This window comes from Rattus norvegicus, chromosome 1 (assembly GCF_021556685.1).
Source record: "Rattus norvegicus strain SHRSP/BbbUtx chromosome 1, alternate assembly SHRSP_T2T, whole genome shotgun sequence".
In the NCBI taxonomy this organism is placed as follows: Eukaryota; Metazoa; Chordata; class Mammalia; order Rodentia; family Muridae; genus Rattus; species Rattus norvegicus.
The window spans coordinates 112,434,423-112,460,159 of NC_141534.1; the positions used below are offsets into that span (position 1 = coordinate 112,434,423).

At 41.7% G+C, this 25,737-nt stretch overlaps 1 protein-coding gene across 1 annotated transcript in view; it reads left to right on the forward strand.

Annotated features, from left to right (window-relative positions):
- Window positions 1-7,611: 7,611 nt before the first annotated feature.
- Window positions 7,612-25,737, forward strand: part of Slc17a6 (solute carrier family 17 member 6) — a 40,054-nt gene continuing 21,928 nt past the window's right edge. The window contains 3 exon segments of the mRNA NM_053427.1: window positions 7,612-8,159; window positions 10,890-11,142; window positions 12,486-12,604. Of these exon segments, the coding sequence (NP_445879.1) occupies window positions 8,074-8,159; window positions 10,890-11,142; window positions 12,486-12,604 (458 nt within the window). The 5' untranslated portion in view covers window positions 7,612-8,073.

The window sequence follows — 25,737 nt, forward strand, 5'->3', positions numbered from 1 at the left end:
TTTACATTTCAAAGGTTATTCCCTTTCCCGGTTTCCAGGCCAACATCCCCTAACTCCTCCCCCTCCCCTTCCCCTCCCCATCCCCCCTCCCACTACCACCCCTCCACACCCCCACCGCCCCAACCCCGTTCACTAGGGGTTCAGTCTTGGCAGGACCAAGGGCTTCCCCTTCCACTGGTGCTCTTACTAGGATATTCATTGCTACCTATGCAGTTGGAGCCCAGGGTCAGTCCATGTATAGTCTTTGGGTAGTGGCTTAGTCCCTGGAAGCTCTGGTTGCTTGGCATTGTTGTTCATATGGGGTTTCAAGACCCTTCAAGCTCTTTCAGTCCTTTCTCTGATTCCTTCAACGGGGGTCCGGTTCTCAGTTCAGTGGTTTGCTTCTGGCATTCGCCTATGTATTTGCTGTATTCTGGCTGTGTCTCTCAGGAGAGATTTACATCCGGTTCCTGTCAGCCTGCACTTCTTTTGTTTTCTCATTTCCAGGTACAGTTAGAGAATGCTTACAGTATGATTTAACATTGTCTCTTCTATAATAAAACAATGTATGTGAATCTTTGGCTTGGGAAACATTATAATAATTATTATAAACTGGGATTGCAGCCCACTCTGCTTTTAATAGTACATTCATTTATTTTATTGGTAGCTTGATTTTTTTTTAGAATTTCATACATGAGTGCTGTATTTACATCTTTACCCCTTCTCTCTGCCTTTGAGCTCTTTATGTGTTCCCCCAACTTATTCTCAAGTTCATGACTTCTTCTTTAATTAATATGTGTGTGTGTGTGTGTGTGTGTGTGTGTGTGTGTGTGTATGATGAACTGTTGTGTGGGGCTGTGTTAAGAAACTGCCAAGTCCATTTAGTGTTTCTCATATGTATGCATATATGTTTAGGGTTGGCCATTTTAGATCAAATAACCTATCAAGGCTCAGCATGGAGAGGACTCTTTCTCTCTTGTGTACCAGCCATTGATACCTATAGTTCTTCATCTAGGAGTGAGGCCTTCTATGATTTACACATCCACACTTGCCTCTCAACAGGTCTCCTTGTTTTTCAGGTCTTGGTAGGTAGCCATATCGGAAGACTTCGTAGATGCAGCTTCGCTTACACGTAGAAGATACTGACTCACAAAGGACATCTTGGTCCTCTGACTCTTACCCTTCCTCTGCTGTGCTTTCCACAGTGCTTCACTACAGTGACATGGGTGTAGGGGTTAAGCTGTAAATGCATCAGTTGCCCACTCTGTAGTCAGTTGCTATAGTAAAAATAGTGCAGAAGGAAGAATGAAACAAAAAACTCTAGGTGTCGACTGATCAGTGGGAGCTTTCGGTAATGTTGGATAACTTCTTTCAGAGAAAATAGTGCCTGTCAGTATGTGAAGTTAATGCATAGTAGAGAAGAAAAGGACACAATAACCCAGGACAGAAAAAGAACAAAATCAGTATAGAGTCCAGAGAGAGGAAAAAAACATGCTCAAACCCCAGCACATTTTTTTGTGTGTAATTTATTCTGTATGTGAATCTGTGAAACACCATAAGCACCAAGCACACACCTCTAATCCCAGAACTCAGGAAACAGAGGCAGGTGGATTTCTGTGAGTTCAAATCTAGCCTGATCTACATAGTGAATTTCTGACCAGCAAAGGCTGCATAACGAAACCTTTTCTCAAAAGAAAAGAAAGCATGAAAGAGAAAGAAAGAGGGGGGAAGAAGGAAGGAGAAAAGGAAAGGAAAGGAAAGGAAAGGAAAGGAAAGGAAAGGAAAGGAAAGGAAAGGAAAGGAAGGGAAAGGAAAGGAAAGGAAAGGAAGGGATAGGAAAGGGAAGGAAGGGATAGGAAAGGGAAGGAAAGGGAGGGGAAGGAAAGATCACATGCCGTGACTATCTCTGCCGTGAGTTCTTTAATAGTGGGAATGTGTTTATTTTATATTTATACAGCATATACTACCTTTTAGCTCTTATTTTTCACAAATCAATGCTTATGTGAGCAGAGCACAACTTTTCCTTTAAGGAGACACTTTTTTAGGATTTCAAAGAGGCCAGCCCATGACTTCAAACTTCTTTTGGAATTTGTCACCAACTCTGGGTAGAGAACGATGACTGACTGGGGAATTCAAACCTGAAAGCCCTTTTCCGGCCTGAAGCACAGTTGTTCTCTGTGTTGTTTCTGGCAGTGGTTTCTGTTTGCTCTAAAACATGGGCTCTTCTGGAGAAAGTAGATTTTCTCTGGAGTACAGAAGGAAAACACAGAAATGAGATTTCTAATTCTTCTTAATCATAATACAGATTGGGTACATACTGAAAGATATGTTTTACATGTGATTACGTATGTATGTTTTCATGCTTAAAATATATAGCTAGGCAAGAATGTATAATCTTTAAAATCATTTTTAATTATGTATATGTGTTTTTGCTTGTGTGTATATATGCATGTGCATGTGGACTCCCGTAGAGGTCAGAAGGTGATGTCAGATCCCTACGTGGATGGTTGTGGGATGCCTAGCGTACGTGCTGGGAACTGAACTCTGAACTCTGGCCCTTTACAGAGCAGCAGGGACTCTACTGAGACATCCTTTCCAGCCCCAAGAATGTATACTTACTTACCACGCCCTGCTTACAGAAAGAGAAAGAGAGAGAGAGAGAGAGAGAGAGAGAGAGAGAGAGAGAGAGAGAGCAGTCAGATGACAGAGAAATCAGAAGAGACTTTATATTAGGCCATAAATCACAGCAACATAGTTTTGTTCTTTACATGGAAATCAAAATGAATTATTTCTTTTATATCTGTCACTCAAAAACATTGTATAATGGTAATTTATTTGAAAAGTCTCTGAGGATAACACCATAAAGTAAAATCAAATAAAGCTTAACTAAAAACTGTCCACTTAAAAACCCTTGATAAGAACAGTGTCAAGATGAATCCTGGAGCTTACTTTGCCTAAACCTGAAAGATGTGTGGGGTTATTACAGTGAACATTTACTTAAGCATCCAGAAGTAAATAAAGCCATACTATCTAGTAGAAAGCATTGGAATATGTTTTTCTCTTTGAGAATATGCACTTTCTGCTGATCTCACTGAACTCAGAGTTTATCATGACCCAGCAAAGGGTGACGCCAAAGAAGGCCCAAAAGTCTACAACAAACAAAATGTTCTATTTCAGATGATTAAAGAATTGATAACTTTGACTTGTGATAGCAAAACCCCCTAGGAAAAATGTATATATTACTTTCAGTATGTTACCTGTCACATACACACACACACACACACACACACACACACAGAGAGAGAGAGAGAGAGAGAGAGAGAGAGAGAGACAGAGAAAGAGAGACAGAGAGAGACAGCGACAGAGACAGAACAAGCAGTCAGACATACACACTGAGAGAGAGCAGTCACAGAGAGCAGTCAGACACATGCTGAGAGAAAGAGACAGAGCAGACAGTCACACACACACACACACACACACACACGGGGGGGGCGATAAGGAGGAGCAGGCACACAGTCAGACACACACCCACAGAAATGTGTACATAACGGTATAAAAAGAAACTCATCTTACAAGAGAACCATAATTTATTCTACTGTTGTGTCAAGTTTGAAACAACACCTCTGTATGTTTAGCTGGCATTTCTAACCCTCAGCATAGTGAAGTTTCTTCAGTGAGATTCTCAAGCTATTAGGAGTCTATAACAGAAATTTAGTAATCACTTTGACAATTGTATATACATTGCCCACAAGAGACTTTATACTTTTAGGAATAAATTTTATTTTAACTGATACCAACAAAAAAAGGATAAGAAAGAAAAAAACATAAACACACAAAAACCAGTAGCTTGTTATATAATTAAGGGTTAAGATTCTTTTTAAACCTTCCACCAGAGGGCAACATTTTCAAGACATTTAAATAATCCTTCCAAGTATTTCCTCACATAAACAAATATAAACTGGCCTCATTGCTGTGGGTAAACCCTTATGTAAATATCAAGGTATCCATGCATATGGTTATTTGAGCAATTACATATAAAATGCCTATCTAGTCGTAAAGATCATAAAGAAAGCAGTAGGTCTATATAAGAAGACAGAATTTTCAAAAAGAAACCTGCTTTTGCCAACTTTTTTTTCCGCTATGTCCTCCCTATTCTATTAACATTAAGCTTAAATATTGAAAACACCTTAGTACTGAAGGAAATAAAGTGAACCGATTCCCATCAATGACAAACAGAAACTGTATGGTTTTTCAAACGGAAGACATGTTAGAGATAACCTACTACAAAGCTTTCTTTGTACCAGTGAGGAAAGGGAAATTTATTCATGTAAAGTCATTGAACCTCTTATGTCAGTAATACAATCTGAGCAACCCCAAACCAGTTGCTCTCGGCTGGCTGCATCCTTTAAGAAGCTGGTGTTCAAAGTGTGATCTAGGCAAAAATGTATCCTGGAAACTTGGTAAGATTGCCTCTCCTGGGGCTCTGCCTGGACCTCTTAATTTATTTTCTATTTTAATAGGATCTCTGTCTTTGGAAAAGTACTCCAACCCATTCTTCTTCCTCATCCTAATTACCAGGTACAAAGTTTACTGCAATCTTTAGACCTCATTCTTCTCTAGACAATGGAAATAAGATTGCCTCTGTTCAGAGAACTTCCAGGGATGAATGAGGTCACCTGAGTGTGAATCATTCATAAGCTGCAATCTGTTATGCACATGAGTTATATGAATGAAACCCTGTTAGGAAAAAGGGTCATGCTTTTGGAGGGAAAGCTGTCTAATGGTGAAAGACAGAAGATGGATGAAATTAGATAAACTATTTATTTATAGAGAAAAAAAGAGATTTCCCCAAAGAAATCAAAGCTTTAACAACTATGTCTAAGTTCTATTCATAATTATTACCATATATTTACCTAAAGATAAATCTAATGAATTTGCTAGGGTCCAAGGAGTTTGTGGTCTGTGTTTGAGATTTTGGATCAAATAAAGAAGGCTGAAGAAAAACTGTTGGGTTGATTAAATGGGTGTACTATGTATGGTGAGACAGAGAGGCAGAGACTTGTGAACCACTGAGTCTCTGGGGGCTGAGTAGCAATTCTCATAATTTTCTGTGCTCAGACTTTCCTTTTATTCATGGCTATGCTTTATCATGACACTGATGGGAATGTTCTCCATGTATCACAAGCTCTCTTTGTACAACCCACCCCCTCCCAGTCTGCTGGGTTGTCATTATATCCTGGGCTTAAGTTTCTTTTAAAATATTAAATTACCTCCTGAAATGCATGCTGCATACTTTTACACAGAGACGGGGCTTCTTATCACATCTACTTTCGTCTGTAATTCTTTCTACTGATATTTATGTGTATCTACCATGTGAGTTGTGAGCTCTTTCAAGGGATTGTTTCCAGACCTAGTACAATTCTCAGCCCTCAACAAATATTTTTAGAGTGAGTAAATCAATATTAGCTCTTGTTTCTATTCAGACACTCAGACTGTTACTGGGAAAGGGAGGGACACTAGATAGCATTTCTCCATGCAGATGAATGCAGTTATTCATTCTAAAAGCAGCATCTTTGTGCCAGAGTACCATGGCATGGGATGTAGATGAATGATGCAGCCATCTTGGTTTTGGGTGGTTTTGACTTCTAGTCAACTGGGATGGGACTCATGAAGAAATGCTTAGTAGAATCATTTTTGCATCATCACCATCATCATCATCATCTCAGACTCAGATATTGAATGTAATTTCCATTCTTACCGAAACATCCACAATGGAAGAATCATTGGTATTTCTAAGTGAATTCACTTCAGAGATTTGAGTAGCTAAAAATTTGTGAACCCTGTATTCTAAAAAATGTCCTTGTGAAACAAGTCTTAAGGGCATTGAAATTTTGTTTGTGATGAAACAATTTGATGAGAGTTCTTTTTTTTCTTCATACCCCATCGCCTATGGAAGCACACACAATTTTCTTGTTTTCTACTGATATTTTTGAAGATGGTTTCCTGGTTTTGTGTGTGTGTGTGTGTGTGTGTGTGTGTGTGTGTGTGTGTGTATTATTCACATAATGCATATGTCCTAAAATAACAAAAACATACTCCTGGTATTTGTGCTTAACCATATTTCCTAATGAAATATAATTTTATAGGAACTGGATTAAACAATTGCAAAAGGATTTTAGCTATTTGTGATTTTCTTCGTCTTTCTATTTTAGGAAATTTTTTCCCCACATATCATTTGAAATAGCCAGAGAACCTTCTTATTTGATTCTGCATGTACCATAAGCCTGGGATGTAATCTAATAGTCCCTCTGTAAAACCCACTCCCCCTGTCGGTTTAGCTAGCATCCAAGGTTTAACCTTGGGGATGTAGCTCAAGGCCACTCTGTTTCATAAGCACTCGCCTGGACTGCATCTGAGAGGGTTGTGGTCCATGTGAAGGGCATTAAGAATTCACATTAATTCAGTGCAGTTTAATTGTTTTCCTTGATGAAATAAGTCCACCGACTTTATACACAACCAAGATGGAAAAACCTCATGCGACCATCTCTCCAAACAAACGGGCAACAGGAACAGCCTCCCTCTTGGGAAAAGGTGTCATAAAGGGGGAAAATAAGATTTAAGTGGATGTAAATATACCGAAGTACATTTTTAAAACATTATCAATTGCTATTTTCTAACAAGCGTAGGTATATGTACAAATTTTACCTGTAATTAGAAACAATTCAGTATTCGTGTGCGTTAGTTAATTAAAGAAGCTTAGAATTCCAACGAATTCTTATCAGGCTGCCTGCCCTTTATTTGGAAGACTGCACTAATATTACAGCTGTCATTTTCTCTCTGTTCCTCCTCCTTCCCCTTCCCACTTCTTTTTTGTCTCCTTCCATTTCTCTCTCTGCATCCTTTCTTGATCATCTTAGGGGTTAAATCAAACACACAAGCAGTATTAATATGCAACCCACAAACATATGCTTTATATCAGAGGGGGGCCAGGTGTTTACCTGGATACCACACACCTAAGGTAGAAGCTTCTGCAATGTTGCTTCCTCGCCATGCTGTCAGAGCTGGTATGCATATGCTGGGCAACGGGTGGCCAAGCAGAGTAACTTGTCAATGTTTAATAAAGCCCTCCTCCCTTGCAGAGCCAAATGCAGCTTTCCTCCTGAGAACTCTGCAGACGATGACATCTCCCCACTTGGTTTCCATAGCATCCGTTCCTGAAGAGCCCTAGAAAGGCCCTTGGTCAGGGCGATCCGCCCAGCTCCCCTAGGAAGTTGGCAAGCTGGTGAGCCAAGAGCAGCGTCCAAGGTTCCCCAAGCTTCCTCTGTCCGTGGTGCTGAAATGCTAAGCTGCGACGCGCGCACGGACGGGAGCGGTCAGGTTTTATGGAAGGTCTCCCCTGACGCTGCCTAAACCACAGCTGTGTGTCTGTTATTCACTCACGTTCGCAAAAAAGCAGCTAACATTCTCAGTCTTAATTCCACTCTGCTACTCTACCGCAGAGCACAATTACGCCGGCGCGATGGGAGGAGACCATGTTAAGGCAGGAAGCTAACAGCAGCCGCTCACCTGATGCCTGGGAAGCTCCCAAGGGTTCTGAGAGCTATGAGCTTTGATCAGCAAAGTCACCATTTTAGACAGTAAGGTTCTTTTGCTTTTTTCCCTTACACAAGGATTCGATGACGTTTTTGGTCAATCTGATTAAAAGACAGCGGATTTGGTTGCGTTAAGACTTCAAAACCGGGAATTTACGTTGTTTTTCGGTGAGGTGACTTCCAGAACGGGGACTCATCAGCACCCGCCCAAATACCACGGCACTGCGCGCGCCCTCGGCCACCGGATCCTCCCCTTCCAATGAGACTTTGTGACTGTGTGTACCAATTCTCCTATTAGGAAACCCGTGGGCTGAATGCAGCTATTCCGTTGTACTCTCTTTCTCGCTCTCCCTCCCCTCTCCAACTCACAGCCTTGCTGAAAAGCTCATCTCTGCTGAGAAGAAAACGTTCTACCTTAACCTATTAAGACTATGCGCAGAACTCGCCTTTCATAGCCATCACAATTTAAATCTGGTAAGGCTGGACACGAGTCTTTACAAGAATGGAGTCGGTAAAACAAAGGATTTTGGCCCCGGGGAAAGAGGGGATAAAGAATTTTGCTGGAAAATCCCTCGGACAGATCTACAGGTAAGAAAAAGCAGCCCCATGCTTACCTGGGCTCACCACGACAGAATCTGCAAAGCCATTTCTGTAAAGCTTGATTACTTAGAAAGATTGTACCATGGTGGAAAAGTCTTTTGTTGTTCATTCCTGAAGCTGGGTTCCACTGGAAACCTGCTTATGAATGCAGGAATGTGGCATTAAGGAACCTGTCTGGTGTGTGTGTGTGTGTGTGTGTGTGTGTGTGTGTGTGTGTGTGTGTGTGTGTGTGTGATTTTGTTTCATTACCTGGGGATTCTCATGTGTTCCGATCCATCTCTTAACCTTCCTTTGCCATTCCAAAATGTTCGTTCAGCACCTGTTCGGAAAGTCTGTCTCTTTTTTTCCCTTATAAATTCCCCAAATAAAATTCCTTTGATCCAAATGAGTGAATAACAAAAGTCAAAACCCTTTTAAAATAAATTCCAAAGACTAATGACAGAAAAGAAATCTAGACCTCAGCTGCAAAAACGTAGTGAAGAACTCTCTAATGGGGAATTCTGTATTGAATGAAGCAGGATCAAAATATATCAATAATTGATAGTTGATGCTTCTCTGTTGAATCTAAAACATTGTGTATGTATTTTTACCTGTTTGCCATTTTTTAGGAGCCAGATTCTTGTGTGGGAAATGTCAGTGTTTTAAGAACCAGAATAGTAAACTACAAAATTATTTGAAAGCAACAGAAAAAATTTAAATGCTATCCTTCTTGTAATTACTACACTAAGCATACTGTACTTTGCATGAAGTCATGTCCTGACAGATGTATTATATCTTTTATTAATACTATTTTTGTCAATGATACATGCAAAATCAATGAGACAGCAAACACAGTAGGAAAATGAATTTTGAAAAAGAATTCATTTTCACATTTGGAAACTGAAGCCTTGGCTATCTATGAGAGTGTAAACAAGATGGCTAATGTATATCATCTCTTTTGTCCAAGGTGATTGGTTCTGGTGGGCTTCAGTAGACACCATCACGCACCTCTGCGGCAAAGGGTGCCGCAGCAAGCGGTCTGCAGACTTGCAGCTGCTTAGAGGCTGCTGTGGGGTAGGGAACTCAGGTGCACAGTTTAACTTTGCAAATTCAGGTATACAAAGTCAAGGCGAAAATGATCAAATTGGTTAAATCTCTTTCTTGCAAGAAAAAGAAAATCACTGCATGTTCCTAGTACTTGGGTTGTATATCTGTGATAAACATACACATAGCATATCAACACTTTAATGACTTAATCTGCAGTAGAATTTGAGAGAATTTGGAAGATAGATTCAAGTTTCTTGGCAGCCATATTCCTTGCTGTACATGCCTTGAATTGATGTTAAAATTCCATAGGCTTCACGTACGCCTCTCTCTCTCTCTCTCTCTCTCTCTCTCTCTCTCTCTCTCTCTCTCTCTGTGTGTGTGTGTGTGTGTGAGAGAGAGAGAGAGAGAGAGAGAGAGAGAGTAACCAATGGTGTGCTATTTAATGGCATGTGCACGATTAATAGTAACTACAAGATGCATTGAGAAAATGTCTATTGTAAGTGAAGACACTATTTAAATATCAAAAATAGCAGTCTTGTTGAAAGATAACTAATACCTTCTACCCTATTCTTTTATAAAAATAGACATTTTATGGATGTGCTAGTGTGAGAGCAGCACCACCATTTATCAAGTCCATTCTATCATTCCAAGTCTCTTCTTTCCCTACTCCCTCAAGGATGAGAGCCTAAAGGGAATTGATTGAGATGAGTCAAATCTTATGATTTTAGAAATGTAATCTTCCTCTTAGAGGTACAGACTGCCCTGTGAGTGCCCCTTGGTAGATCCGGGAATCTCATTTTCTGGGTCTGGAGCCAGGCCAGCGATATTTTTTAGTGTGCTGTAAGTGAGATAGTAATGACGCAAGATTGTGAATGATTAATTATTCATGTTGTAGGAAGGAAGCTGAGGTGTCAGCCATATGCCTTTGTTTCTAACAGGAGTAAAGAGAGGAGGGATTGAGAGAGGGAGAGGAAGAGGGAAGAGGGAGCTGTGGAGGGAGGGAGGGAGGGAGGGAGGGAGGAAGGGAGGGAAAGAGAGAGAGAGGGAGGGGGGAGGGAGTTTTGAGATGACACCCCAATATAGAAGATAGAAGATTGGGAAGTGTTTGGCTGGGTAAGGAAAAACATTGTGCATTTTGTACTCTAGGGTCAAGAGAGGGGAAGGATGGAGACTGTGATCTCCAAGCAGCTGCAGCTCCAAAGAGTTGCCTCTGATCCTGTGAGGTCCCCCTGAAGCCCTTGATAGATTGAGGTGCAGCAAAGGACCCTCAGTATCTTGGAGTACAGCACCATGGAATCAGGATGCCATCCCGCAGAAGGAATTCCTCTCCAAATACTCTCCCTCGCATCCTAATGACCCTAAAAGTTAGGTCCAGCGGACCTGTATGTAAATTGAGACATATAAAAGTGACAGGACGGAGGTTCACTGAGTTAGGCCTGAGCGTAATAAGGGGAAGCCGCTGCTACCAAGGGAGAAGGGTATAGAATTTCACACAATACAAGAGGCCCTACTTCTATCTTGCTCGCACTCTTAACTCTTCAGAATGAATGAACAAGGTCAGAGCCCAACTCCACAGGGCCTAAGGGTTGGGGAAACCAAATGCCCGGCTTAGGGCATCTTTGTTGCCTACACTACGGGGTGGGGTGGGGGGGTGCCTAACCACTGGCGTCCTTTCTCCTTAATATGACGCAGGGTGCTGGAGAAGAAGCAGGATAACCGAGAGACCATCGAGCTGACAGAGGACGGCAAGCCCCTGGAGGTGCCTGAGAAGAAGGCTCCGCTATGCGACTGTACGTGCTTCGGCCTGCCGCGCCGCTACATCATAGCCATCATGAGCGGCCTCGGCTTCTGCATCTCCTTTGGTATCCGCTGTAACCTGGGTGTGGCCATTGTGGACATGGTCAACAACAGCACCATCCACCGGGGTGGCAAAGTTATCAAGGAGGTGGGCATTGACCGAGCTCTAAAGGGAACTCCCAACTCTGACTGACTCGCAGCCACTCACCTGTCTAAGCTCAATTCCCCCACCGAAAGAGGAAGGCTTGCTTGCTGTGTAAGCCTTCCCCAGTCCTGTCATCCCTTTCCCGCTCTGATCCAGGCCTTTCTTCCCTGGTTTGTAAGGCATAAAACACTGTGTGGCTCCCTAGACTTGAGTAAAGAATGACAGCTGGGAACTAGCAAAGTCTGCTAAATCTAAAAAGAAACATTTTCTTTTTAGTGGGACGGCATAACATTATACACTCACCCCGGATTCCTCCAGATTCTCCTGCCCCAATCAGCACTCCCAAAATGTGTTTAGTTATCAGAACAAACAAGCAAGCAAGCAAACAAAAAAACAATCAGAAAGCCTCGCAATTAAATCAGCGTGTATATATTGGGTTTGACTAAGACCTTTGGAAAGTCATAGGACTCAGGCTGCGGGGTAGGGGAGTCCGCCTTCACTAGAGTGCACGCCGCGGTAACTTTACAGAGTGTCTTCCGCAGTGATGCCTCGTGGGCGAAGGTGAGCTGAAGGACTTAACAGTCTTTCCGAGAATGTAATAGAGCTGCTTGATTTGGTCGCAGAATTTGAGAACACTCTGGAGAACCCCCTGATTTTCCCCTAGCCTTCTGGAGCCCAGGATACCCAGGAAATTTTCATTGCAAGAGAGAAAAATCGCAGCCCCAGTTTTCTGGCCAAGACAAAACCTTGGTATTTTACAGTAACTTGCACATTTTGGGCTCCCGTTTCTTGAGAGGCAAACCCGGTATGGCCCAGTGTGGTCTCGGCAGCCAGGGCTTGACATTTATACAGCTCCGAAACAGAACCTTAAGCTGTGCGCCCCGCCCCCGCCATGTAATTTCTCCAAACTAGTGGGAGACTGTCCCTAAACATTTTTGTTTTACCCATTCAGATTTAAGGAAGACACCCTCTCCTAACGCCTCCAACAGTTAAAGGCACTTTAACCAATATTCTTTTTTTGCGAGCCCGAATTCTTAATCCGGGCTTCTAAAATTTCTCCACCAAGTGAGGCGGTCCCAGGTTCACTGACTGCAGTGCAATCCGCACGGAAGCCTGGGAACCCATACTTCATTGTGAACTACAACCCCTTTTTAAAGAGTCCCTCTTGTCAGGAGCAATTGTTATGAAACGAAAATTAAGGCCCTGGCTTCAGTATTGCAAAAAATGTTCTGCGTGTTTAAAGGTCCGTGGCACACCGACCCTCTGAAAGTGAATTGTGTGCATTGACTGTGTCATACCTAACCCCTGACAGGTTGTTTCTTCATGTTTTCCCTCTATTCTTATAGAAAGCCAAGTTTAACTGGGACCCCGAGACTGTGGGGATGATTCACGGGTCGTTCTTCTGGGGCTATATCATCACGCAGATTCCGGGCGGATACATCGCATCGCGACTGGCTGCTAACCGGTAATCAACGAGTGTGGTTGGGTCTCCCCGTTCTTGTTTGTGCGGGGATCTAGACCGCCCTGGGGAATTTGGAAACTCCCTGAGGGCGTTTCCTTGTAGCTGGACACGCCTTCCAGGCCGCACACCTTCCCGCAGTGCCTTCTGTAGCATTGAAAGGGCTCTAGCGCTCCAAGATTTGCGCAAAGGAGTCTGCTACGTTAGGCCATTCTAATCAAGATTGTTAGAGAGGCGGCCCTAGTGCCTTCGAGTAGGGCGGGGAGGTTGCAGGGGTTTGTGTCTGTGTTGGATACTGTGAAGATGGGGCAGCTGTAAGACGCACAACTAGGAAAGAGAGTGCCCGGATAGACGTCCGGCGGTGCGGACCCCGTGAAAGGGCGCGTCAAAGGCTAACCCCTGAGCTAGCCCAGATGGTGTTGTGAGCCTGAAGGATTTGTTTCTATGGACGCAGGCGGGATCTAGGGCTCTCCGGGTGCTATTCCACCTGTTAATGAGCTCTGTGCTTTGGGGGCGGGGGTGAGCCGAGAGGCTCAGCTGCGTCCCTTGGCCTCTGACCACCAGTCCTGCAGCTACGGATGGAACCTACCTCGTAGCCGCAGTTTTCTAGGGATACCCCTCCCCCAAGGTTCTTGTACAGAGACACCCCAAGCATAAAAACAGTGGGTGGCGATACCAAGGAGAAGGGCATGCCTACCTGAGAACAAGAGACATTTGTGTTTGCTTCTTTGAGTGCAGTTTAATGAAAAATAAAAACAGTAAAGCTAATTCTATCTCTGAGTCTGAACGAGGTTCACCATCCATCCCTCCTGACCCCACGGCTAACAGATCCCAAATAAAGACGTGAGGCCTTTCTTCGGACCTCTGATGAGTAACCCCTCCCCTCCTCCGTTACGCCAGCGACTGTTTTTGAGGCTAGAGGGCGACCGGCTCCAGCAGGTCAGCTCCGAGGCCCGGTTTCATCTGTTCTTAGCACTCACCTGCATCCTCAGGCTTGGCTTATCCTCCGCTTCTGCAGGGGGGGGGAGGTTGACAGGTCTCCCTCCAGGCCTCCAGGAGAATTCTTTGAATTTTATCTTGGGCGTTTAGATCTAACATGGGAGATTTCAGGGCGGCTGATCAAAATGCGAAAGGAAGTGCCGTAGAGAGCTTAGGATATCTTTTTCATATTATCTACACCAAGGGGTAAGGGCACCCAGCCCTCGGGCCCAGCAGGTGGCTTGCTTCCGTAAAATAAAAGCCAGTTTATATGGAAGTGATAAAAACATTAACATCGATGACACTTAGTGATTAAGAACACTCAGCCGTATTCTTGGTCTTCGAATCTCTAATAAATGACTTTTTTGTTTTCGTCCCGAAAATTATTGCTTTAAAAGATGCATTTTTCCCAAAGGATGCTTTAAATATACATATATAGAGTATTTTTAAAGGAGGGGGAAATCAACAGAGGATTCACCAGCAAATAATTCCAAATGATATCGAAAATCACAACTCGATGTCATTCATAATCAGGATAGTCTTGCCTTTAAGGGTTGTGATGGCTGAGGACTGCGTGCCAAGAGTTAAACTGCTAACAGGGCTCCTGCCATGAAAGGAGCGCCAAGCACTGCAGTCTTACCTCTTTGTGACAGCGGGGAGTCAAAACACCCCAGATTTTCCAGATTTTTTTTAAAGCTTATCGCGACTTTTGGTGTCCCATTGAACAAGGATGAGCGCCTGACTAGGTAGCTGGGTTGTTTTCTTCAAAGGAACATCTTCAAAGTTTTAGAATTCTAATTTGCACCCAACCTTTTTACCTTTAAACATATTTCCAAAAGAGGATCGATACCTCCAAACATGACATTTTAATTTCTACCAGACTGAGAAATTTGATAAATGGATTAAAGTAACGAGAAAATACAATTTCGAGAGACACACCACAGGTCTCAGAATTTAGATCCCTTTGTTTCACTTTTAGAATATTAAAAAATCGTCTAAACACATATGAGCTTCCTGTGAAAAGTGGGTCAAAGTATGTGGACATTTTCTTTTCTGCTTATAAAAAGTCTTTCTTGCTCAACAGAGGGGAAAACTATGCTAAGGAAAGAGGATCAAAATTATAAATAATTTAGTCACCCAGATGTGTTTGTTTTTAACACGTTTTGGATGTTCAGCTGGTGCTAGAAAATGTACTTAGATTTTGTCCCTGAAAGCTTCCTACACATGAATACCTAAGATTCCTGTAGAATTGATTGGGAGACAAAGAAAATGTCCTGTTAGTTTCTTTTTCCAGAAATAGTAGAAGACGCAGGGCAGGGCAGGTCTCTGCCCTAGAGACTTGCCTGTCCATTCACAGCGCTCATCCTTGTAGGCTGAGATTTCCCTGGGGCAGAATCCAGGGACTTCTCCTCCTCCTCCTCCTCTGTCTTGCTGTGAAGAGGCTCTTAGGAACCCGGTGTGTTTGCCAGGGCTCTTGGGGAGGAAGGAGGTGTGGAAACAGTTCCTAGGGGGAAGAAAGGATCCTAGCTATGCTCTCTGCTGATTTCTCAATGGGAAATAAAAAGCACATTGGACTTTCTCCACTTTCTTGATTAGTCAAGACAGCTTCACTCTTAGTCGGGATCCAGACTCTGGGGTCATTCTATTAATCAAATTATAAGTATTTATCTTTCTTGTTCCTTAAGAGATGTTGCTGAGGGAGACAGGGGAAAAACCCCCAATTCACTAGAATGCTTCCTTTACCCCCTTCCTTAGTTTTTCCTTACGGGGGCAGTAGGCATTATGGGAGGAAGACTAGTCACATCCATGGAAGCACTTATGATGGAATTTGAGAGGAGGATTCCTTTCCAAATCTGTAATGTTTTAAGATGAGGACATATTTAAAACAGTGATTAAAAACGTTGGAGCAGGTTATTTTTCTTTTCAGCAATACAGAACACACATGAGACTCCCAGCAATCTAGTTACCCACACATGTAGAGTGTAGCCCTGTGTTTGCCCTGCATTTGGGCTATTGTAAGGGGATGTGGCAAGAGTTTAATTACAGGAACATAATTGGATTTTTTTTTTTGTTTTTTGTTTTTTAAGACATAACTAAAGAAAGCCAAGGAAATGTAGTGGTTTTATTTCCAATGTATCACAATGTAGCTATACGTTCCAATATTATTTAAACATTTGTTGCAAGTTCCCCAGCTGCTTCTAGCCTCCTGATTTCTTAGTTTACCACACCAACCAGCATGAACACAAGAACTATCTTAGTTTTCTCTTGGTCTAATGCCTTCTTTTCCTAAGAGGTGTGAGTTGCAACAGTCTTATCTGCTGCTTTTCTTGTTTGTTTGTTTGTTTGGATTTTCATGGCGACATTGCTACCATCTTGAATACTACCTGGCCATGATACATATTTGTCTAAAGAAATGAAACAAGACGTTTTAGTCTCCAAACCAAAACCTTATGAGTTCAAAATCCCAAATATGTTACTTAATAATTTGGGGCACAAAAATCTTCCCTCTTTTGCCTTCTTGTTGAAAGCAAAGTGCCTACTTCATTTTGCTCTCCTGATAGCTACATAGAGCCTGCATATGGATATAAGGAAGTGTCTGGAACTATGTAATTATTGGCTTATGTCATGTGTTATTGATACAACCCTAAATTTAAAAATTGAAAGAAAGACTTTATGCTCATGATCTTACTCACCTTAAAATTCACTTCTAGCAAGGTAAATGAATTATTTCTACTGTGATAGTAACATTCATGTTCATGTGCTGTCTTATATTTCTGCTTTAAGAACTAATTTTCAAAACTGAATTTTTACAATTAAATTGTTGTTCACTAAAATTATACAAAGCTCAGTTGAAAGCTTTAAAATAGCTATTTTTAAAATGGAAGTTTTGGCCAAGCATTTAGAGAGTTCTGGGGATCTAGTGTGTGTTCAGATTGAGCTTTAGCCTGGTGAACACACCTGAATAAATTCAAGTTCAAGGTTGGCCTCCTGCTTTGAAAGCTACAGTCACTTCTTCCTTTTCCTGTCCACTAGTTCATAATGAGCAATCCATAGAACATCATTTTTTCCCAGGCACTTCTTGTCTCAATAATTGAGTTTTTCTAGAGAAAAAAAGAAGTCTTTAATTTTTAAAATGTTCATTTGGCTAAGAGATCATGAGTCATATGTATTTGCAGCATAGTCTTGTCCTTAGATAGGAGCCCTGGTAAAGCTAGACTGAGGTCATCTGCCCCAACTCTCCATCTCACAGACAGATACTACCTGAAATACAAAGTCAGGGAGGTAGTGGCATTCCCTAGATTGCAAAGGAACCACATCTAGATCTCAGGTTCCTGTAGTGGAGGGCTACAAGCTAATTCTACAGGGAGTGTAATATTCTGCATACACTATGTGTCCATTGTGGAGTTCACTTACAGCAGCAGGCTGAACCATCTGCTCCTTGAATGAACGACTCCAATCTGTCATGCTTCAAATCCAGAGGATAAATCCATGGATTAGGCATCACAAACCCAAGGGACTACTAGATTTGTCTTTTTTTTTCCTTTTGAGAAGAAGAAACATACTGTGTGGGGACATTTGTGTTTCTGTGTCTGTGTGTATATGTGTTTATATGTGTCTGTCTGTGTCTCTCTATAGGTCTCTAGCATCTGAATCTGTGTCTCTGTGTTTCTTTCTCTCTTTCTGTGTGTCTCTCTGTGTCTCTGTTTCTGTCTGTCTGTCTGTCTGTCTGTCTGTCTCTCTCTCTCTCTCTCTCTCTGTGTGTGTGTGTGTGTGTGTGTGTGTGTGTGTGTGTGTGTGTGTGTGTGTATGTTTGGTTGTCTTGGATTCTAAACTTATCTGCAGCAGTGTGATTCTGTTCTTCGGAGATAGACTTTATGCTTGATAATGACTCAGAGGGATGGTTGAAGTTCTCCAGGAGAGAAGAGACATTTAGTTCTTTTCCTCCCCACTCAGGCCTTTGTCTGTCTAGGCTCCTGGAAGACTGCAAAATGACAACAAGAAATTTGTACGCAAAACAGAAAGAATCCTTCCTTGGGATTCTGACTAATGTAACTCAATTCATTTTCTTAGTGTAAAATATACAGCAATATGTACCTAAAACCGAAACACCCCAATCCATGCTTTAAAACTCTTTACTAATGTACATTTTCTTTATAAAAATAAAATACTTTAGGTAAATTTTTTTGGTTTCCCTCATCATAAAAAATAATGTTTGGTTAGTTTGATTTTTAGAAAGAGAAGAATGACATTTTTCAAATTAACAGCTTCATGTTATCTCAGATCTAGATCTGAGCAATTTGTTCATTCTTTCTGCTTCTAAGAAATCAATCACAAAGGTATGTTAATATGTTCAATTAATATATCAGAATGAGCTCTGGAAATGAACTCCAAGGTTCTGACACCGAACACACACACTCACTGTGTCCTATATCTCTATCTACATATGCATCTACTGCTATCTATCTTTGTTCTTTTCCATTGGCCATTTCTGTCTTTCTATTACCTACGATTGATCTGTCAATATCAATGTACCATATGCCTATCTGTCTCTCTCTTTCTCTATGTCTACTTACCTTTTCATGGCAATGTCCACCTCCAGATGCAGTTTCTTAGCTCTCAGTGAGAAATATTTTCAATCTCTTCTGCATCAGTAAACCTTTTATATTCCAAATATAAAGCTTGCTGCAGGGGAGGGACCACCATCTTCGGTGATGGTGGTGGAAGTGGTTTCTATGTATTCAGTCTTTGGGGGCCAGAGGTTACCTTTTCTATCCCATTCACCAAGTAGCCTATCAAACATCTAGTTGCTTTGCCATTGTGGGCCCGATAGGTTAGGTATCTGGGGTAATGGAACCTTTTATTATTTTTTCCAACAAAAGAAAATACCCTTTACCGCGCAGGATGAATGATGAAAAGATAGGCTGGAGGGGGAGGAGTCTCCAAGGACCCGCTCCAGCTTTGCTGACTGAGGCTTTTTTTTTTCCCTCTCAATTCTACAAACCCCTCACCCCTCCCAGCTCTGGTTTCTACATTGATATTGTGCCAGTACACTGCAGTTCTGGGTGGGGGTAGCAAGAAGGATTTTACAAAAATGTCAGGTAGGCAGCTGGTAGGATAATTCTCCTGCTGCCTTATGCCACCAATGGGGCAGTCTAATTTCTCTGCCGTTGAGTGATGAAGTCATTTTTACAACTTAATGATGTGCCAAGGGACCCAGAGGACTGCCTCCAGCCTGTGCAATTTTTTTTTTAATAAGTACAGGCATCAGATGTGACAAAGGGAGGTGCCTGGGCCTTGATTTGATTAGATTAAATAGATTAAAACTGTCTGAATCGGTCTATTCTTGCAAACTCTGCAGGAGGGGATTAATCCCACACCTGCGGTGAGAACAAGAGTCTCCTCTTTAAGTGACAATCCTTGCCCAAATGGCAGCAAGTTGATTGACTTAGAGAAGACGGATGTCCTCTGAAGGGGTGACAAGCCACCAGCTTCTGTCTGCAGGGCAAATATTTCTGGGGTGCAGGCAATTCTCCAGGGTGTTGGGGGCAGGAGATCACAGAAATGTGCATAACTGAGAATTTTACATCTCCCTGCTGGCAACCGCAGTGCATGTTAATCACGCAAGGGTCATCTATAGTGTAGGTATTGTCTGTTTATCCCAGTGTTTCCATTCTCTTTAGAAGTACATTATTCACAAGCCAGTCCTGCACATGACTGTAGAACGTGTGATCATTTCATGCCTAAGAGAAAGTGGAACATGGGGGAGGGGCTTGACGGAGTCAGGGGGGATGGGGAGGAATATGATCAGAATGCTTGGTATGAAATTCTCAAAAATTAATGTTTTTTTAGAAAAGAGAAAAGAACATCAGTATGCACTCGTGTGTGTGTGTGTGTGTGCATGTTGCATGTGTGCATTTGTGTTCACATGTGTACCATGAAAGTGAAAAACAATAGAAATTAGTCCTTCATTTGAAAAAAAAGTCCAAAAGCTTCATTTGGTCTTTGTTATTTGACTTAAGGAAACAATGAGGGAACCAAATTTAAGTCATTTTCATATCATTTATTGTTTTTAAAAAACAACCTCAATAAGCAAATGTCCATCATTTTATGCCATAGCTTCTCATGTTGTTCTTTGAGAAATTAAGAGCACCTATATGTTTCTAATACTTTTCTAGAGCGAAGAAGTAATAGATTACACATTAGTTGTAACATTTAATTTATTTTGTCCCCAGCTCTGATTTCTCATCTTTATCTGGCGTGCAGTCACACAAGTGTGGATTCCTGTGCTAGAAGTTAGCTATCTGCTGTCAAAAGGGAGTTTAAACAACATTAACTGTCTGTCTACTTTAGATCCATATCACTATTTCTTATTATTAAGCAAAGAAAGTTCTTTAGTTCATTGTTGAAATGTATTCTTTATTGGAAGCTTTTATTTATACCTTAGATACCCCAGCATATAAATATAGATGTACATATATGTATATATATGTATATATGTATATGTATATGTATGTATATGTATATATACATATATACAACACATACATATGATAGTAACATAAATATATTTTTACAATGCTATGGAGAATGAGTTTTATAATTAAAAAATTGACTAAATTTATACATTTATTTTGGGTACATTTTCTCACTTAAAATACTTTCAATATAAAGTTGAATATTTTTCTGCTTATTCTTCACCCTTACAGAAAAAATGACTTTAAATTAATTTCTTTACTAAAAAAAGGGCTGCCTAGCAAAACAGAAAGTAGAATTAAGATATTTTATACAAATCCAAGTTAATTTTACAAATCCAGATTTTTTACAAATCCAGATTAATTTCGCAAATATGTAATTGGTTAGTCCAATTACCTTAGAACTCTTTGGTATCACAAATTCATTAAAATGTTCTCTGCCACTGGAAAGCTTGAAGGGGCTCGAGACCCCATATGTACAACAATGCCAAGCAACCAGAGCTTCCAGGGACTAAGCCACTACCTAAAGACTATACATGGACTGACCCTGGACTCTGACCCCATAGGTAGCAATGAATAGCCTAGTAAGAGCACCAGTGGAAGGGGAAGCCCTTGGTCCTGCTAAGACTGAACCCCCAGTGAACGTGATTGTTGGGGGGAGGGTGGCAATGGGGGGAGCATGGGGAGGGGAACACCCATAAAGAAGGGGAGGGGGAGGGACTAGGGGGATGTAATGGCCTGTAAACTGGGAAAGGGAATAACACTCGAAATGTAAATAAGAAATACTCAAGTTAATAAAAAAATGTTCTCTACTTTATTTTCATCTTCTTATATACATGGATCTATGGGAAAACATTGAAAGTATGCCTTGGAGCAATTTTAAAACACCAGGATTGTGAAAGTCACTATATAAGCACCACAAATCAGTCCCTAAGCCTGAGGATGCTCAGTGGTTATATCACTTAGTGTAAACAATGAAGAAGGAAAGAGACTTCTCAGTCTTCACAGTATATCACAAAATATAAATGAGAATCTATATTTTAGGAACCTGGGGAGGGGAAAGGAAGCCTCAGACGTTAGATGCACTTACTGTGCCCAAAGAGTGCCCGGGTTTGGTTCCCAGCACCCACTCTGAGCAAATCAAGATGGCCTATAATTTTAACTTCAAAAGATCTGACAAGCTTTTTTCACCTCTAAGGGTTCCTGCACACATGTCATGTACATAGACTCCTGTGGGCACATACACTTGAAAATAATACATAAATTTACTTTTTAGCTTTTAGCCAAAAGCAAGCCAAGGGAGGGGAAGTCAGCATCTCTGAGTGAAAGCACAGTAACTCTGCAAAGCAGAGGAAGGTGCTTGTCCAAATATCTTTCCAGAGAGGTGACTGGCTACTTATCAGTGGGATTTACCTCTTTCTACATAGGAAGGTTGTAGGAGGGCAAGAAGGGAAAAGAATGTGGTTTACAAAACACCGTTCTAAATGTTATGCTCCCCCCACCACCCAGTGGAGTTTATAAGATTAAAGACAAGCAACTGTACACTTTACCACAGTTACCACATGACTGGTACTCTCTGTCTGTGTTCCTGCCTTCCTTCCTCACATGGCCGGCTGTGCTGAACATCTTCACACTCCCCTTGCTCATGAAAGAAAGGCGCATAGCTGGCCAGTGGCACACACCTTTAATCCCAGCACTCAGGAGGCAGAGGCAGGAAGTTCTCTGAGTTGGAGGATAGCCTGGGCTAAGGAGAGAGTTCCAGGAGGGCCAGGGCTATGCAGAGAAACCCTGTCTCAAAAAACAAACAAGTAAACAAACAAACGCTATTCTTAAACATTTTAGGGACATCTGTCAAAGGAAACCAATTAGAAATCAAAGTGTGTGTGTGTGTGTGTGTGTGTGTGAAAGAGAGAGAGAGAGAGAGGGAGAGAATTAAAGAATAAAGGAGTAAGACAGGTGAGGGTTACACAGAGCTCTCCATTTTCTAATACCATTACTTATTTCTCATCCTGTATTTTTGAGGGACACCATGAGTCACAGATTAAGAGGAGACTAATGGATCTCAATCAATCCAGTGTTACTTAATGGGAGATAGTATTCCCACTACATTTGCTTCATGCACTTTAAGCTTCTAGAACCTCGGTATGACATGAAACCACTGTGCATTTGCAGTCATAAAAATAACATTATCTAATGGGCAACACTGTTATGGAAAGAACAGGTGGAGGAACGATAATCCTCCGAATACTCTGAGGTTAAGTCACTTCTATGCTAATGACAATGTTCATAGCTGTTCACTGCAATGCAAGCATGGCCCATAACCCATTCATTTCATCTTCATGGTACTCTCACGGAGTTTTAACACTGACCTTTACAGATGGAAAAGGTGAGACCTAGAAATGTAAGTGACGACAACTCACCCGAGGGCATCCTCTGGAGGAAAGAAGTTTCTATTTGAATTGTCTCACTGCCATTTTATTTGTGTGTGTGTGTGTGTGTGTGTGTGTGTGTGTGTGTGTGTGTGTGGTCGTGTGCATGCTCATGCTTACATAGGTCAGAAATGCTATCAGATCTCCAGAAACTGGAGTTTCAGTGCTTGTGAGCACCACGATAGATGCTGGGTACTGAGCTCACGTGTTCTGGAAAATAGCAAGTGCTCTTTACCACTGAGGTGTGTGTCGGTCCAGCTCCGTTTTTAATTGGCACTATGACAGGTTGTATAAATGCCTTGAGCAAAACGGGCTTGCTGTTTAGCCATTCTGACCAGCAGCATCAGCAAATCAGCCTGAAAATTTGTTTCTTCATTCTTTCTTACTTTATTTTAATTTTGCATTTGGAAGACAGTTCAGACTGTAGAACGCTTGCTGTGTGCACCAGGAAAGACCTACGTTTGATTCTCAGAGCCCATGTAAAAATGCTAGTTGTAGCCCAGCCTACATGGTGAGTTCCAGGCTGCTTCTGTCTCGTGAAGCATGATGACTCCTGTATCAAAAAACATCCAAATTTGTTCTTTGGCCTCCATGAAAACATGCACCTGCATGCACAGGGACTCACGGGGACACACAAACAGACAAATGTGACATCTTTCATTGCATCGTGTGCTTCTGTTTTCCCTTGCTTCTGGCCTCTGAGAAGAAAGAAAGCCCAGTACTGTAGATCTATATGACCTGCTTTATGTGGTAACTTGGGTAATTTCTGATATTGCTAAACCAGTGCATCTTAGGACAGAGCGAGCAGAAATCACTGGGGTTGTGAGAAATACAGGTCTCAGGGCCACACATTTCCACTGAGTCTGGAACTCAGACTCTGCTATAGCCAACCCTTCATTGATCATTATGCTTGGTGTAGAGAAGTCCACAGTGCTAACCCATTCTGTGGTTTCTAACTTCCTTTCCCACTTAGCTGTACAGCTGCTATTTCTTTATTGACATCTAGACCTGCTTGACAAAATTCTTTACTTCCCCTAATAATGACTTTAAGACTGTCTTAGAATTGTTGTAGGGACAGATTCACCTTGTGTGTGTGTGGCAAGGATGGGGGTCTGGGGGTGGGGGTAAGCTACTCTCTCATTCTCACTCCCCACAACTTGCTACCGTCTATCTCTTAATATGGCTGCTATTTTCCAAAGGTCTTGCTAATTTCTCTTTTGCTTCTGGCAATTTTTGTATTAGTGCATTGTTGTTGCTCTTATGACACAATTGAGTTTAGTGCTAGGCTATCTGAATTCTACAGCCAGACCCAGTGAGTATAAGTCATTTTTCTCAGCTGTCTGTCTTTATTAGCTTGGGAGGTGTTGAGGCTTCCTGTGAACTGGCTACACTATTTGTGCAGGAGGGTTAGCACTAGTAGCTTTCTTAAAAAGCAAAACAAAACTAAAAGCCTGATTGCTTATTTGCAGAGGGGTGTGCCACAGTGCACATAGGGGAAAAATCAGAGCATAACTTAATTCAGTCCTCTCTTTCCACCACGGGCATCTCAGGAGTTAAAGTCCGGTTCTCATGCTTTACCCTCTGAACTCTCTCTACAGCCCTAGTAGCAGCTTTTAATGCCATTGCAATGATTACGTGACCATCGAGAGCTGATTCACACATGCTCCTCAGTAACTGACTGGCTCATATCGGTGGATGCACTTTTGTATAGCAGACTCGTGACTTTCATTCTGAGCAACCCTAGAAGCTACATCAGCAAGCTGATTCCATGCTTGCTTTGTGCAAGCTAACAGTCCTTAAGTGCTTAGGATGTGCTCAGGACCCTTCTATTCTGTGTGCTTTGTGTATAATGACTCACGGATCTATACCACTGAGCCTGATAACATTCCTGTGTTGAAGGCAGCAAATGAGGCACAGGAATCGGCACAAGCTGGTTTAGATCTCTTGTTGACAATGGTAAAGAAGACTTTTGAACCCAGGCCATGTACGTTTGGGTTGAAGCCATTGTTCTTAACCATGGCCCTGTGCTGTTCTTTTCATTTTAGTCACTGTATATTTCCTTTGTGATTTATTTAATAATGATTGTTGAATATATGCTAATTTCACAAGCACATGGCCATTGGTATGACTCTCCGTACAAGCAGTCAATGTGCTTTGATGCTGTTCACCATGCCTTCTATCCTCTGCTTTCTGTTGTCTGTGGCTCCTTCTCATAATTTCTTCTTATATGCTATCAACTCTTCTGTACATTTATTTTTATTTCTTCATAGTTCTTTGAGAATTTTGTACAGTGTACTTTGATCACATTTATCCTTCCCCCCCAACTCCTTCCCAGATCCATCACCTATCCAGCTTCATGAGTTTTATTTTTTCTTCACTCCAACCCATTGAATCCAACTTGTGCTGCCCATACACCCATGTATATGTGACCTTCCACTGGAATGTGGCCAACCTAACAGGAGCCACATCTTTAAAGAAAACTGACTCTTTCTCCAGCAGCTACCAAATGCTAGTAGCTCCTCAGTTAAGGGAGAGGATTCATGGCCAACCCCACTCCCATGCTGGAATTTTGTCTGTCTTGAGTTTGCCCAGATCTTGTGCATATTGCCACAATTGCTGTGAGTTCAAATGTGCAATTATCCTGTTGTTTTTGAAAACTTAGTTTCCTTCTGGTCACACACCACAGCACACCTTTAAAGTTTTTGTTTTCACATAGCTGAAAACCAGGAGTGGATGCTTGCTTCTCCATGTCTGCCTTACTTCTTTCTCTTAATGTTTTACATTTTCATCTATTTTCCTACAAGTGACATGATGGTGATTTTCTTTTTGGCTGAGTAATATTCCACTGTGTAAAAACCAAATATTCTTTTGTGTAGCTTTTGTTCATGAGCAGGTAGACTAATTCTGAATCTTGGCTATTTTGAGTAGTTATGATAAATGCATGTTGGCAGGTGTCACTTTTCTGTGCTGCCATCATCTCCTTCAGGTCTATGGCTGGGAGTGGTATAAGGTTCAATTGTTTTGATAGGCCAGAACCCAGAAGCCAAAAGGTTATCAGCTTGCCTGTCTTAGAATTATTAAGTGATAAAGACAGAACATTACAAGCATTTATGTACCATATGCATGCTAGGCTTAATTCCTTCTTCCCACTATCAGTGGGTTGGGTCATTTCCTTCTTTGGAATGTAAATCCCATCATTTTTTACTTACTGGGGCATAGATCTCCTGCCCCCCAATTTTAGTGAACCATATGCTCATTT